Genomic DNA, 15,534 nt, shown 5'->3' on the forward strand with positions numbered 1-15,534 from the left:
GTACGACCGCTTAAATTTCATTGGCTGTGACACAATGACGCTCTGCTGGATCCAACCAATCATCGCATTCCAACTACGTTTTCTTTTGTGTTTTAGCATCCCCTAGCGGTCGAAGTATTTAGTACACTACCTGGAGGTAAAGAATATGCATCAAAACGTAATTTTTAACAGCTTGAAGAATCAAAGTATCAGACAATGAAATAAGGAGATATACAAGGGAATACAATTAAAGGGTAACCAAGTAGGACTTGAGTAAGTTTAGACTGAGTAACTCCTTTATTTTAGTCATTTTCTAGACAAGTGGTCTTACTCTGACAAGTAAAATTGAACTCAAGAAGCAGTATACTTGAGTAAAATATGTCACTACTTCTTTCACCTCTGCTGCTTTCTTTCAATGGCAAGATCTAGTGAATCTGAAGACATTTAAGTGTTTCATTTCAAAACACCTGAAATCACAGATGTCTCCACCATTAAGATAACTCAGAACTTTAACAGTATTTTTAATTCTTTTATGGGTCTTCAGGGTCACTCCCCTCCGTCATGTCCTTCACCTCCTCATCCATTCACCATTCCTCATCTTAATCCTCTTTCTCCCCTTACATTTCCTCATCTTCTTCCTCTGCATCCTTACTCCCTTTATTTACACCCCTTTGTCATTTCCCCTACTCTTCTTTGCAAATCTGTCCATTCAGTCATCTGCAATGCACTTAGCCACCTATTCACTATCAGTCTCTCTTCATTTGCCCCACCACTTCTGTACCTCCCTCCTCCTCTAACCATCACCTGTAAGACTCACTGGAGAGGTCTGAATCTACAGTGACTTCCAATTTCCTCATTTGCACAGCTCTGTCTCAAAGCCTGTCATGTTCCTGTGCAGCTAAATAACTTACCTGGACCTTCAAAGGCGAAGTAAAACCCAGAGAGGGAGCCATAAAAATACAATCCCTTTTAGTGCTCAAACATTTGATGGCATTCATGCACAAAATTGTCCTCTCAAGGAAAACTCATCAAACGACGATGTGACAGACTTGCCACAAGTATTGTATTGTACACTCTGACAAGACATGGGCTTTACCACTTGGATGACAAGCCCTTCAAGTACCAAGTGAGTTTTGGTTTAAAAGCACACTTGGGTATTAAAGACAGAGACACTTTTAGAGGCTTTTGTTTACTTTAAATGTAGAAAAGCTGTGTAAATTTCAGTCAGCCAGCGGGAAACAGTGAACGGCACTATATGCGGAAAGGGGAAGAAGAAAAATATGCCGCCAAGCTACTGTAGTTTCTGTGTAGTGGATAGGTAAGTGTTCTTTGTAAAGAGCTATATGATTGATTGTGCTGATATTCGTGTTCCCAGTGCCAAAAGTTTCCCACAAAACTAAAACTCATGCAGTGTTGTAGGGCACAGGGCTGATCTCTAGTGATTGGAATGCAGCCTGTCATGGAGCTGTAACCAGTTTTGAGTTATTGACCATTTGTGCAGGGATAGAAAGCAAAAAACTACACAAAAAAAACATTGCCATCCAAACTTCTATGTTATCATTATTTCAGATGACATAATACAGAATTGTGTGTGGGAGATTATGTGTCATGCGCTCAAATAAAAATATTTTTTTTAATCAATTCCTCCCTCTGTGCTGAACGGGCATTTGATCAGTCCCGTCAGATGCAGTTACAACGTTACCAGTGCCAGTTCTGCTTTACTGGTCACCGCAATGCCAGGATTGTTACATCAGATCCTGTGTATTGGTAAATGAGATTTAAAGCTGCACTTGGCAAGATTTTTATGTAAAAATACATCTGTCTTACAAGTCTAAACCTTCTTTGCCCAAATTAATTTCAGGTGTCAGGTCACTGGCGGGAAATCCTCATCGCACAGGAAATGACGAATGAAAACTTAAGAGCAAAATACAAAACAGCAGCAAGTGCTCCATCGAAGGAAAGCTGGAATTGTGAACGATGGCTGAACCAGCTGCAAAAATATTGTTTTCATCATCTCCACCCTACTAGCCACTAAGAAGAAGAAATTTAGGTCAGAGGAGCGCACAGTTTGCTGATGTCACTTTACACTGTTTCCAGGTCCAAACTCACAAAAATTCAAACAGATATCTTCCACTGCCACTTGGGGATGCCAGAGCACAGAGTTGCCCAGTGCAGCTTTAACTACAGACCCAAAACAGATGCTACCATGAAAGTGGTAAGCACCTGCACAAGTCACAATCCCACCCTGACTCATAGGAACAGGGAGTAACACCCCAGAATACATTCGCTAACTGTGGGTTTTGACCTGAAAGAGTAGCGGGTAAGTTTCCACACTAAATCTTCTGAAAAGTGTCAACAGAGCATGGGGAGGGCAGGGAAGCATATGACAGGATTGTGCATGAACAGAGGAAGGGGGAGAGAAAGTGTGCTTGAAGACCGGGGAGAGCTAAGCTTCCAGACACAAATTAAGATTGAAGGAGGAGGAGATGGATGTGAGAGTTGACCAAACAGGAAGATTTGATGGATCGCCTCTGGTTTTGAATGGGAAGAGGAGAAGCAGAAGGACTCTTGCCACAGACTGTGATGGAGCAGAGTAGCAGATGGTGAGGGAAAGAAGTGCCAGATGTGGAAGAGAAAGACAGAGACTCTATTGCTGTTTTTTTGGGGGGGCAATGTGCCCTACAAAGGCAAAAAACAGTAACTGATTTTGGGTGTTTTTAAGGTCAGATGTCATGACTAGGGTTTGGAATCCATTAACTAGCTGTAAATGCTGTTCACTACTGTAACAACAATACTTTTGTTGGGGCAGAAGATCAAATTTGAAGTCATTTTTCTCAGTTTAGTACTCAGAGTTACCGCTCTCTTGCTTTTTAGACCAGCAAAACAACTCAAGTTCCTGCCAGTATAGATATTCTTTAGTCAATATTGTTTATGTGAACATACTCAAATTCTTAGAGATTTAGCTGATGTTATCCTTGCATTAGTGTGAATAGGGCTTAAGATCCTGGTTGTGCATCAAGCATATCAATACATCAACATGTGATATAAAAGCATTTATTAGTTTTTGGCACAAACAACCATATGGCATGTTACTCATTTCAAAATCTATACCTTGGGAAAAAATGCATTAGCTGCTAAATACAGACATAAAATGTATTGGCCCCACAATCACTGAACATCCCATTTCACTGAGATGAAACTGGCAAACATAACGGTGAACACTTTGGATACTTTGGTTCTTAGGGTCTCTTGGCATTTCTGTTGCCAAAACAGTATTTCATAAAGGTATCGCTTAGGTGGGTTACTCGCTTACTGGTCTCGAATTATGCAATCGATACATTAGTTATAAACATTTGTTCAAAATCAAATATGTACAAATCTTCAATAGAGAAGAAAACCCCACTAAGTGAGGGTAGAATTTAAGCTGGTATTAGAAATGCGTGGCCCTTTTTTTGTTAAAATTACACAGTGTCTCTCAATATGATGTGCAAGCATTACATGGAAGTACCCTATGGGAATGTGGAACACCTATGATATACATGAATTCAAAAGGGTACACAAGGTTTTAATGTCACAGGAAAATATTAAGGCTGCATGTGAGCGAGTTCACAGGATATGAATAGTTAATACCGCAAAGCATAGTTAGTCTACTACAGTCAAATGCAAGTATGAGAGGAGAGAAAATTCTGTCTAGTGAATTTCCAAGATTTTCTTCCTCTTCTTCACTAGTCAAGTCATTGCATTGATTCAGTCCTGATGGACATGTGGGCATTTCTGCTGTATGGTCGACAGCCAGTTAATTAAACATGAAGCCTTGTTGGATATAATTTAACCTAATCATAAGCCCAATCCGGATGGCATCAGCTATAGAACTGAGAAGCGTAGTAGTGTGTGCCGTCACATACAGCTTAACAGTCACCATCAGGCATCTATGGTAATACTAAAACTGTTCAGAGCAACCTCAGAAGTTATGAAGCCACACTCACTTTCCTGCTGACCCCTGGTGAAGCTTAGGGCATCCAGAAAAGGCTTTAGCCTCCTATATAAATAGTCACTGAACTTCATTCATGTCCATGGTGCTCAACTTGATCTATTTACAGCAACAGGCCCTAGAATAATGTGTACTGGCATACTGACACACCAACAGCTGGGGGCACTTATGGGACAGCTGGGGAAACCGAGCACGATCTGTATGACCTGAACCTGGATTCATACTGTCCTCCCAGCAGTGCAGCAGGATAGCCAGTGGCTGCAGGCTCACATGAGCCTGGTGATGGCACTGGAGAGGAAATCCTCATAGTTCATGCGGATGTTGCCCGTCATGGCCGAGTCCTTCTCCCTGAAGGCCTGGGTCATGCTCTGGAGCTGGGTGCACACCTGGATGAAGCGGTCCAGCTGCATGCCGGGTCGCCCGCCTCGCACGGTGAAGCGCCCCGCCAACATCTCAGTGAACTGGGGACTCAGGTTGTAGCCCATCTGGGCGAGGGCTGAGGAGAGGGATGGAGAAAAAAAACAAGCAACATCCGCTTTGCGTCAGGAAGCAAACGGGGTTTATGGGAAATGTGGTCTTCATTTTAGAAACATTAGCACAAACAATACCGCCCGTGTGAGATAGAGGCTACCAATCGTCTCAACCACTGTTTCATTTGTTTATGGTAATTACACCAACGCATTGCAATTAATTTGACAATGATATATTGATGTTTAAAAACACTATATGTAGCGGCATTAAAACACACACACACACCCAAAAGGTACCTTGGTGTAGTTCTTGGCCACTGATGCAGCCTGAGCGGTCGCGGTCGTACTGCTGGAACAGAGCTCTCCACTGCTGCATGAAGTCCCACAGTGCTGAGAAACCAAACAGGTCCATGCGACCCGACCGCGTCTTGTCAAACATGTCTGACAAGAACCACAAAACATGACATATTCAATCACACGAGTCTCAGGCAGTTTTCTTCAGTTACTGTTCAAAACAGAGTACAAATGTGAAGTGCATTTTTCTTGTGTGTCTAACGAGCTCATCATCCACCACTGCGGATCCTCTGCACGCATTATCAAAAGGTAATACACAGAAGTCACACATTTCTCCTTATGGTAATAAATGACATCTCATGAATAGTCCCAGTCATTGCTTGGCAAGTGCGACTGGAATGTAGGGATACTCACACAAAGAACGGGCACCAATGCGATCACGGGTTAGTCCTTCACTAGGCTTACTGACTCCTTCACACTGTTTCTCCACTCCTAAAACATTTCTTCTCTCCTCCCTGTAGCCATTTAAGTCCCTCAAAGTATTTTACATAGTTTCCCGCTTCAGGAAACGCAGTCAAAGCATATACTGTATAACCAGTTCTTCAGCAAGCAGCCACCACACTCTGTGCATTTCACTCAGCAGCAACCGTTCGACTCACTGATCATCATGAGGCAGGTCTCGTCGTTGAAGGCGGACCAGTTGGAGTTGACCAGCGCCTGTTTCAGCTCCTTCAGGGTGATGGAGCCGCTGTGGTCCGTGTCGACGGTCTGGAACCACTGGTATGCCTCCTGGTTAACACCAGGGGGGATGTTACCTATGGACGGGGGAAAATTAGAGTATTAAGAAGATGGAGAAGGGAGAAAGGGGGTTCAGGCTGACTTTTAAGACCCCAGCCTCCAGAAGATTCTTTTCCTAGCATGCTATTTGTTTCCATCATTACTTTCTCCTTCATCTTCATCTTTGTGGGCCAACTAGTTTAATCTATTCTCTTTATTATTTCCCCATCCTTATATTTTTTTTTTCCCAGTCATTATTTCACTGAAGCTCCTAGGCATGAGGAGAAACAAACCAGTGTGAACAAAAAGGAATAGTAAAAGAGGAAAGAAAAAGGAGAGTGAAGCTTTTTGGGAAGGAAGCAGTCACACACTCTGCCTCGTTCCAATGCAAAATAATTATTAATTTAAGAAACATGCTTCCACTGTCTGACAGTTGAAACTGCGCTGTCTTTCAACCAGAAAGCTGATCACAAGAAATAATACATCTGTGCTTGACTCAAACTTTTGCCTTGCCTTCTACTGTGTTTAGCTACAGTAGAAGCCATCGATTTGGAAAATAGTTTATTACCTTATGGCACATAAAGAAATGGACATAGAAGTTATGCCAAATACTACTGCTACTAAGCAGATTTTAAATGCATTTGACATAAATGATTAGTGGGTGATTATATATTGGCTTACTTGTTGGTAAAATGTATGAAAGGGGAAAAAGACATTTTAATTGTGAGATTATAGCTACAAAACATTTCACCAAACTTGAAATACTGGTCAATCACAGCTGTAGATGCTGATAATAATACCACTATTCATAATAAATAAAAAATAAAAAAAAAAATTTAAATAAAAAAGTGAAAGTAGTCAGATTAAGCTACTGACTTGGAGTAAAAAATGAATTGCCTTCCAGCTAAGAATTACATTTCAAAAGTAGCTTTACCCAACCTTAGTTATACATTATCAGTACAGTGTGCACAGCAGGGGGAAGGAGAACGCTGATAAGATACATTGGCTTAGGCTATATTGTGAAAATAAGGTAGCGGCGGGGTCAAGGGTTGAGGAAAAGTCATCTCAGTGAGAGAGAGAGAGATAGTGTGGGGGCAAGAGGCCGGCAGCTGAATAAATGGAAGAGGAGAGGGAGACTGTTAGAAAATCCGTGTGGGATGAGAGGAGGAGCGGAGGGAGGGCTGACTGTCAGAAAAATGAATGGGGAGAGAGGGATAGGTGACACTTAAGGCCAGGCCCTGATGGATTCTGTCCCTGTGGGGAGTGATAGCGACATAGGCTATCAGGTTGTGACTCAGCCGCTACAGGAAACAGTGTAAACACACACACATACACACACACACACACACAACACACTCTTTACCCATCTCTCGCTCGCTCTCTTTAGCCCTCACTCAGTATTACCCGAGTCATCACTCCAACCGTGTAATCCTGCTGAGGGGCACAAACTGAACCCTGTCTCTACATGACTGTCTGAGCCATAGAGTGAGAGCGTGAGTCATTCTCTATCCATCATACCAGCAGAGAGAGAGGGAGAGAGAGAGAGAGACAGAGAGAGGATGGGGAATGAGAACCTATCTGCAGTCTCCTTGTGTTCAGAGGATGCTCGCCTCGACAGGCAGCTCACATTCCCCCCGGCAAACACAACGTACATGCTTACGCAGCTCCAGTCTCAGCCTATAGTCACCTGCAGGAGCATGGTGTCCATACGGTCCTCCCTGAGGTTGTCCTCCATAACCCCCATAGTGCCCGCCGGGTGCACCCCCCGGTCCAGGCCCGTAGTGCCCCCCCTGTCCCGGGGCTCCGTATCCCCCGTAAGGCCCTCCCTGTGGACCCGCTGCACCTCCATAAGGAGCTGAGGGGGGAGGCCCATATGGACCCCTTCCACCCCCGTATGGAGCACTTGGTGGTGGGTTGCCCCCTCCTGGTCCTCCAGGGTAGCCCTACAGTGACAGACAAGGGCAAGGTTCGCTGAGATACTGTGATAAATACGAGGAACATATGGGCTGTGTAAACTGGATGGAGCCGATTAGAGCCTCTCTTGTGGGATTAAAAACACATGAACTTTAGAAGAGCAGCCTGGATAATGGTGGACACTTTTACATAAGTCCATACAGGCCTGCGCTCCATAAGGTTTCATGTAGATTTTATGTAGTTTCATGTAGATTTTATATACTTTTATAGTTTCATAAAGTCACTGAAAGTAAACCTTTCATTTAGAGATTGAAACAGATATATCACCAAGAGCATCACTACTAATACGGTTCCCTCTTGGTGGCTCTTATAAAAAAAAAAGAACTACATTAGCCTAATCCTGTAATAAGTGTTATTATCACAGCAAAACTATAAGTAGAATATATTACAGTGATGCCACAGGATATACACTGACTTCAAACAAACAAGATTTGGCTAAATTAACAGCAATGTTAAAGCAGTTTGAAACAATCACATCCCACTGCTACACACATTAACCTAGCAATGTAAAGACTAGCTTACGTTGTACCAGCCTTGCTTTGTACAAGCCAAACAGTTGTAGCAGCCAAATGACTGGTTGCTTGTTTTACCGTGAGATAAACCGTTGTTTACCGCTTCATCAAGGCACTAAAACAGATAATTCACTTATTGTAAAGTATTAACAAAGCCCAAAACGCAGCATTTCATTACCTGACCGTAATGGAAACTCATGTTGTCGATTCGAACAGACTTTACTTCCTTCAACAACGCATCCGTAAAGGCGGCAACAGCACCGCCCCCTCAGGCGAGTGATTGGTGCATTTGCCTGTCTGTCAACACCGCACCCACACCCGCTGCTCCTGATTGGACGGCTAGAATGGAAAAGTGATGACGAGGGAACAAGTGAGTCATACTGAATTTGCCGAAACCACATTCATTCATCCGCCTAAAAAGTCCAGAACACTTTTTCCTGACTCTTCGCACATCTTGTTTTGTTCATTTAGCCTGAAAATTATTGTATGGATCGCCCCCCGACTCGCTCTCACTTCGCCCCCCGCCCCCCCCAACGAAAAATCAGTAGGCTGTAAACTCCCCATAATATTCCTATAATATTCCTCAGAGCGTGTCTGTGGTACTTAATACTAGTGAGTTTATTGTGACCTTATCTTACTTAATAGTATTTTTTTTTAATCTCCTGTGGTAATCCTGTAATATTCTTACAAGGATTTACAGTGTATCTGTGACACTCAATAATGAGTTTATAGTGACCTTATCATACTTTTTTTTTTTTTTTTGTATCTCCTATGATATCATAATAATATTCCTATATTCATATACTTAAGTTATGCTGTGTAGTGTCCTCATATATATTACAAGACTATTACAGTTATTTTTAGTAAGGGCTTACTCTCTGCCTTCACGGTCAGAATAGCCGTCCATACTTTGACAAATATTTGACTTTCATACCTTTGTTCGTGGTGAACAATATAGATATGAGTAATACATAGCATATGGTTAGCTTAATTGTTTAACTAAAGAAACAACAATAATAGAGTTAAATATTGCAAAATGGGTTTCAAATAAAAGACACACCGACATATTTTCAGAGTGCAATAGCTTTATATATAACAACAATAAATAGAAAATGTAAAACAACATATATTCTGAGAAGTTCTGATTGTAGAATTTTACTTCATTTCTTAAAAAAAAAAAAAAAAGGTACAATCTAATCGCTGAGCACCTTTTGGTGTCATTGTTCAACCGTATGACTTTGTTCATATTTTACATCTTTCTTCCAGGAATTATAGCTTAATAATGTGAGAAAACAAAGTGTCACCTGGAATCAAACCCACTTTCAAAGAGCAAATAATAACTGCCTTGATATTTCATATCTGTATAGCAAGTGCTCTAGTCTGCATTCTTGTGCTCCTATCTTGTTTATTCATTAGGGGGCAGTGTGTATCTTCAAGGAAAATACTCATTCCATATATTTACATAAGTTAGTGTCTACATTTTCTTAACATTACATAAAGTTATTTTTACAGGGTAGGCTGCCTGATTTAACAACCTGAACTTAGCTGGCAGATAACACATACACTCTTTTTCCAATAATAGGCTAAACATTTCAAACCCATGTCACTCCCTCTGTAATCCTCCTCATTTAGAAGTTTATTTGCATGGATAAGTTGTGCGTTCCTGCAGAAAGTCATTTAACATGATGATATTTACAAAGAGCTCATATGGGAATCTCTGAATTGATGGATATCTCTTTTGTGTTATATGAGCAGCAATTCTCCAACGAGTCTGCTGAAAGTGTTTGCTGTATGATGTCATCTTCCAACAGACAGCTCCCAGGTTACTTCACTCAGTCTTTCAACTCGGCCGCTGTCACATTGTGCATTATTTTTTCTCAGACGGCCTTTCCTCAGCCTTGATGTTGCTGAGGTTCTGGATGGAGACTGTGTTGGTGGGGTCCACCCTGACCGACGCTGTGGACCTGAACTCTGACCTGGGCGCGGCCAGCGGCGCCATCTCATGACTCTCGGCGAACATCTTCCTCTCCGCCTCCTTCTTCCTCCTCAGGAGTTTCTGGAAGCGCTTGCAGATGAGGTAGATCATCTCGCAGATGCACATCAAGATGCAGATGGCGGAGGAGACCACCATGAAGAGGGTGAAGATCTTCTTCTCGGTGGGACGCGAGATGAAGCAGTCCACGATGTTGGGACAGGGCTCCAGGGAGCACTTGGACAGGCGGGGCATGTCGTAGCCGTCGTAGACGTGGTACAGGATGTAGAGGAAGCCGGCGTCAAAGCCTGCCTTGAACACCAGACTCACCTACAAGGAGACACATGAGGGTTAGAGTGGCTCTGGCAGGGACGTTTTCTGAATTTAAAAGACAGAGAGAGAAAGGAAGCAAATTGGCCAATTATCTTGTTACTGATTGGCCCAAGGGGTGCCTGCCTCATTTGTGGGGGACACAATTTTAGTTGTTCTTTTATCCAGCATCATCTATGATGACTCAATGTCTAACTTCTAACAATGTCTAACTTCTGTAGAGAAAAAGAAGAAGAATGGGGAACGCTGTTGGGATACACATAGGTTAAACATCAATGACTGAAAGGTGCTCAGTAGAATCAGTAGAATCCAAAAAAGCAAAAAGACCAAGGCACTCTTTCTTTTAGATTAAAAATGCCTTTATTGATATGGCATTGATCTCTTGAACAATCCGACGCGTTTCGGCCACATATGCCTTCGAGAACCATGCCATATCAATGCCTTGGTGCCTTGGTCTTTTTGCTTTTTTTAATGTCTAACTTCTGTTTGATCAAAGCAGAAGCACTGGAGCTTCTCTGTTCAGAAACCTGCTGCTTCCATATGCTTGGTTCTCACCAGGTACGTCCACCACAGCCCCCCTCGTTTCTTCCCGGGGTTGGCGTACAGGTGGGCGCCCTTGTGCGAGGTGGTGTACTGCATGTCCTTCTTCTCGCGGTACTTGACGTGGCCCACCACCATCAGGGACGGGCAGGTGACGAAGATGAGCTGCAGGGCCCACAGGCGGATGTGGGAGATGGGGAAGATGTGGTCGTAGCAGACGTTGTTGCAGCCGGGCTGCGCCGTGTTGCAGACGAAGTCCTTGCTCTCGTCGCCCCACACCCTCTGGGCCGCCACCACGAACACCATCACCCGGAAGACGAAGACCATGGAGAGCCAGACGCGGCCGAACACGGTGGAGTACTTGTTGACCCCGCTGAGGAGGGCCTCTAACGCAGACCAATTCATGGCTGCTGCCTTAGAGGAGGGGACAGAGGAGGAAGATGGGAGAGCTCCTCACGAGAACAGGGTGCAGGGATTAGCTGGGATGAAGTGGGTGCTGATGAAAAGACCACAAAGTAGATTAGGCAAAGGACAGTAGTTTATGCATACAAATGTAAAAAACTCTGTATTCATTCATTAGATAAAGAGCTCTGCACTTTCCAAGGCTACACGTAAAATAGCCTTTTTCATATACTTTTAACATTCTTTAGAATCAGGATTGGGTAGGTTACTTTAAAAATGCATTCCATTATGTTACTGGTTATCTCATCAAAATTGTAAATCAGTAATGTAATCCAATGCATTGCCCAAACTCAGTAATGTATTCTGATTACTTTCAGATTACTTTGCCATATTTGAGGTGTAGAGGTGCTGTTACAGATGAGAAAATGTGAAAAATTACAAAGTTCAGGAAACTAATTTCAGCTTTGCATATAAACAAAAATGTTCTTCCGTGCCATAAAGACCTAGAACACCTGGCACTGTTTAAATGACTGTCTGAGTTTGTCGCTTTTTTTATTCCCCAAAGTAATCTTCTAATTTTCCAATTTTCCGTTATACCCAGTCCTGGGCAGAATAAACATCTTTGCCATTTTCATGCGGCATACAAACAAACAAAAAGCACTTTTGCTTTTGAAACCGTGACTGAATGTGAATCATTTTCACAACTGTGAAATAATATTACATTTGGCACTAAAAGAGTTAACCTACATGTGTTTTTCTTACAATGTCACAGTTCACATTTCTTTCACACAACTTTGTGGCTATTCCTCATCTCTGACTTGTTTGTTCCACTGTATATGAGCTTTATGCTAACCCTATTCTCCAGAGAACTACCTGTACCACTGCTGTGCTGTGTACTTCTCTCCATGTTGCATGAATAAACCTTTACAGATGGAAGAACCAAGTTTGTCATCATTCAAAGAACCTAGGAAGATAAGCAATAATCTTCCACACACTACCATCTACCCCCCGGCCACAGCTGATTCGTATATACACAGTGCTACTTTCTCAATGCAGACTCATTACACATCAATGAGTGAGTCATCATCGGAGCCTCCCTTTTCAATAAAGACAAACCAATACTCTCCACTCTATTACATGGCTATTTGAACAGTGAGCCTGAGCAGCCAGCCATTGTCATTTTCGTAATCCCAAATGCCAATTGCATTCTTTGTTCTTCAAAGGACGGTTAAGGAATAGCGTTTGATTCATGAATGCTAAGCATGTGACGGCAGCGCTATGGGAACCGCGCTCCGAGAGAGAGGGAGTTTTAGTCAAAATATTACCCAGTGGATTCAATAGTGTGAACGTGGGTAGACTTTAAAGGTGGAACTCTTATGGATCACCTGCATAGTTTGTTTGCTGTGTTTGTTTTCGTATCTGTAGGCTATCGGTAGGCTATGTATATGTTTCTTTTTCTCTTTTTCTTTCTCTTTCACTGTGGGGTTTGGAGGGTGGGTGAATGTGGTAGTGTTTGGATATAAGTGTGTGCATGTGTGTGTGTGTGTGTGGTTAAACAGATTTATTGAAAATGAAAATCCAATAGGGACTCGCAGGCTCGGTTTGGGATGGGAGCTCCGGAGTGACAGGCGTGACTGGTTTTAAAGAGGCTGAGCGAAGGGTGTAAACATCTTTGATATACATTTTTTGATCTTATTTGAGTGTAAACACGACAAGAAGGGTCTGCTTTGCTACAGAAGGGTTACGATTCCTCATGGATTAGTTTTGAATAAAAAAAAAAAGAAAGTGCTGCTTTTATACATTCACATCTCATTCTGATGAATGGACTGCTCTCGGCCTGACAGGGAACAAGCTGGATAACAGCCTCGCTGCCCAGCGCTCCATTTCAATTCTGTCTCCTCTAATCCAGGGTATTTGGATTCAGAAACATTTTTTTCTTCAGCATTTCAGCGCCGCTGTAGACACACTGAGCTGTCAAATCAGTGCCTATTTTCTCTCTCGCCCAAGATTTCTTACTATTAAATTACAGCGCATAAAAAGACTTGACTTACTGAATGCGGGCAAAAACAGGACTTATTGAGAGCCAGACATGTTCCACAGCTAATGACGTTACCTACATTACGTCTAAATGGATAATACACCCAATGGCCTTAATCTGAAAATGTGTTTCAGTCTATGCCCTCGGGACAATGTTGTTCCTCGGTTTTCTTTTGTGCCAAGACATGAGAAGAAGCAATCCTAGTTTTGAGTCTTCAGGCATGTCATTTAAAAAAAAAAATGCTAATGAGGCCTGATGAGTTCAGAATTATTCGGCTGGCATTGCGATTGGGGTTCAAATTTGCACGCGTGCATGTTCATACATACACACTTGCACTTAGAAAACCATGTATGATTCAATGCATGCACACAAATATATGTACAGCATGTGATTTGTCTCTCTCTCTATCTCTCTTTCTCTATTTCATACACACACACACACACACACACATACACAGACTTTGGGTGACATTGAGCCTGGACAGAGGAGAAAAACGCAGAGACAAACAGTATATCTCTCTCTCAGTGGGGACGGCGAGCTGGACCACAATTTGTTTTCCTATTTGGTCTAGATTGCAATGCTGCCTTCCCCCCGCCGACAGCGGCCAGCCTCGTCTGTCTCCCGGCCGTGTGTGCACATCTCTCTTTGTTGTGACAGAAAAGACACATCACGCTCTCCGCACTGAGAAACCTCAGGCTATGTGATCCAAGTCACACAGTATACTGGGGTTCTGATTCTCATTAGAGAAACCAATGACCTTAAAGTATTCTCGGCTTCACAGAAACATCTAGCACACGGCGCTGTCTAAATGCGATGTCAACTGTCAATCTCTTAACCGGAAAAGATCCCTTTACTGGCATAATATCCTCTTGATCTCTACCGGAAAGCATTATTTTCCGACAGTTGTATCTATCACCTTGCGTACACAACCAGTTTACCTGGCAGTGTGATAGATCCTTGACTGGGACTTGCTCTACAGGTTGAGCTAGCTGCAAATACCTTTCTAACCACCAAGCCTATGGTGCTTGCGTGTGTCAATATTGCTGGGACATCTCAGTACCAAAGTGGGGGTGGAAGTTCCTTTGTTATTCCACTCTTCCCCGCCCCCCGTCTCTACTTCTTACGCTCTTTTTTCTGTCATTCACACACCTCTTGCCTCTTATACCTTCAATCTGACTTTCATATCTTCCTTACAGAATCATTTTTCAAGACAGTAAAACACATCAGCCAAAGGAGTACACATGAAGCGCAAGCGAGGCTGTGTGATAGGTGTTGTATAGCAATACCAGTTATATAATCTGTCTTTACAGGTGTCTCGTTCCTTTGTACACACCAGGACTCAGCGCTTTCTTTGACCTAGACACAGTATTCTTACTTCTGCTATCAAAATGAACAGAACACGCATTATTCCAGCCCTTTTGCTGTCCTCGCTCTCTAAACGTTAACATCTTTTGTCCCCTGCCTTCCTTTCTTTTATTCATCTGTAATACAACTGGAAATTATATTTTTTTCTCTAATGGTGCTCAGAAAAGTAGACAAGCACACAGCATCTTACCTCGGACGCGGGGAAAGGATGGAAGAGAGATGTTTCCGGAATAGCAAGGCAAAGTGTGAGTGACTCCCCGGGCCTGTTGTCGGTGCTAACTGGCTTGGCCTCACCTGGATGTTTGGAGGAGGGGGGGGGTGTTGGCTTTGAGGTGTGGAGCTGCTTTAGTTACAGATTCAGGAGTGGGAGGATGGGTGGAGCATACATAGACACACTCACACACACACTGACAATTCCACTCTGGACCTGTTTTGCAGCGTTGGGACATGAGTAGACCTGCCTCAAGGTATTTTTAGGGAAGAGAGAGAGGGATGGCAGAGAGATAATGTCACAGAAACGAAAAAGAAACAGAGTGACAGACAGGTGGGCATGAGAATGAAAATATGAGTAGATGAGTAGAACAGACAGGCAGTTGGTGGGAAGGTAAGCAGGCAGTCAGCTGACTTGACAGACTAGAACTGAGATCTGCATGAAAAGGGTCAGGGATGCTGTAATATGGAACTGATGCAAATCGCCACATTTGAATGCAAAGGGTCGTCTGTGGGCCGCAGTGTGAGCACCTGGGTGTGTGCTCGTTTCAGGTGTTTAACCTTTAGATCCCACTTACAAGGTGTCTGCTTCACCGGCTTATTTCTGAGCCGCTGCCCTATCATTGTGCGCTGTGATTATTGTAAATGAAGGCGAGGAAAAATGGGGATTCCCGACAATT

The 15,534-nt window shown here is 43.0% G+C and overlaps 2 protein-coding genes across 2 annotated transcripts; both read right to left on the minus strand.

The window, feature by feature from the left end:
- Positions 1-3,019: 3,019 nt before the first annotated feature.
- On the minus strand, positions 3,020-8,212 carry pef1 (penta-EF-hand domain containing 1). Its single transcript, XM_071912617.2, has 5 exons — positions 8,176-8,212; positions 7,199-7,454; positions 5,394-5,549; positions 4,738-4,881; positions 3,020-4,466 (listed from the first exon to the last, which is right to left on the minus strand). The coding sequence occupies exons 1-5, from the start codon at positions 8,194-8,196 to the stop codon at positions 4,237-4,239; spliced, it is 807 nt and encodes a 268-aa protein (XP_071768718.1). The 5' UTR covers positions 8,197-8,212; the 3' UTR covers positions 3,020-4,236.
- A 930-nt stretch (positions 8,213-9,142) lies between these two features.
- gjb9b (gap junction protein beta 9b) lies at positions 9,143-14,949 on the minus strand. Its single transcript, XM_071912608.2, has 3 exons — positions 14,835-14,949; positions 10,855-11,335; positions 9,143-10,299 (listed from the first exon to the last, which is right to left on the minus strand). The coding sequence occupies exons 2-3, from the start codon at positions 11,242-11,244 to the stop codon at positions 9,865-9,867; spliced, it is 825 nt and encodes a 274-aa protein (XP_071768709.2). The 5' UTR covers positions 11,245-11,335; positions 14,835-14,949; the 3' UTR covers positions 9,143-9,864.
- Between the last annotated feature and the right edge of the window lie 585 nt (positions 14,950-15,534).

This window comes from Centroberyx gerrardi, chromosome 19, assembly GCF_048128805.1.
Source record: "Centroberyx gerrardi isolate f3 chromosome 19, fCenGer3.hap1.cur.20231027, whole genome shotgun sequence".
In the NCBI taxonomy this organism is placed as follows: domain Eukaryota; kingdom Metazoa; phylum Chordata; class Actinopteri; order Beryciformes; family Berycidae; genus Centroberyx; species Centroberyx gerrardi.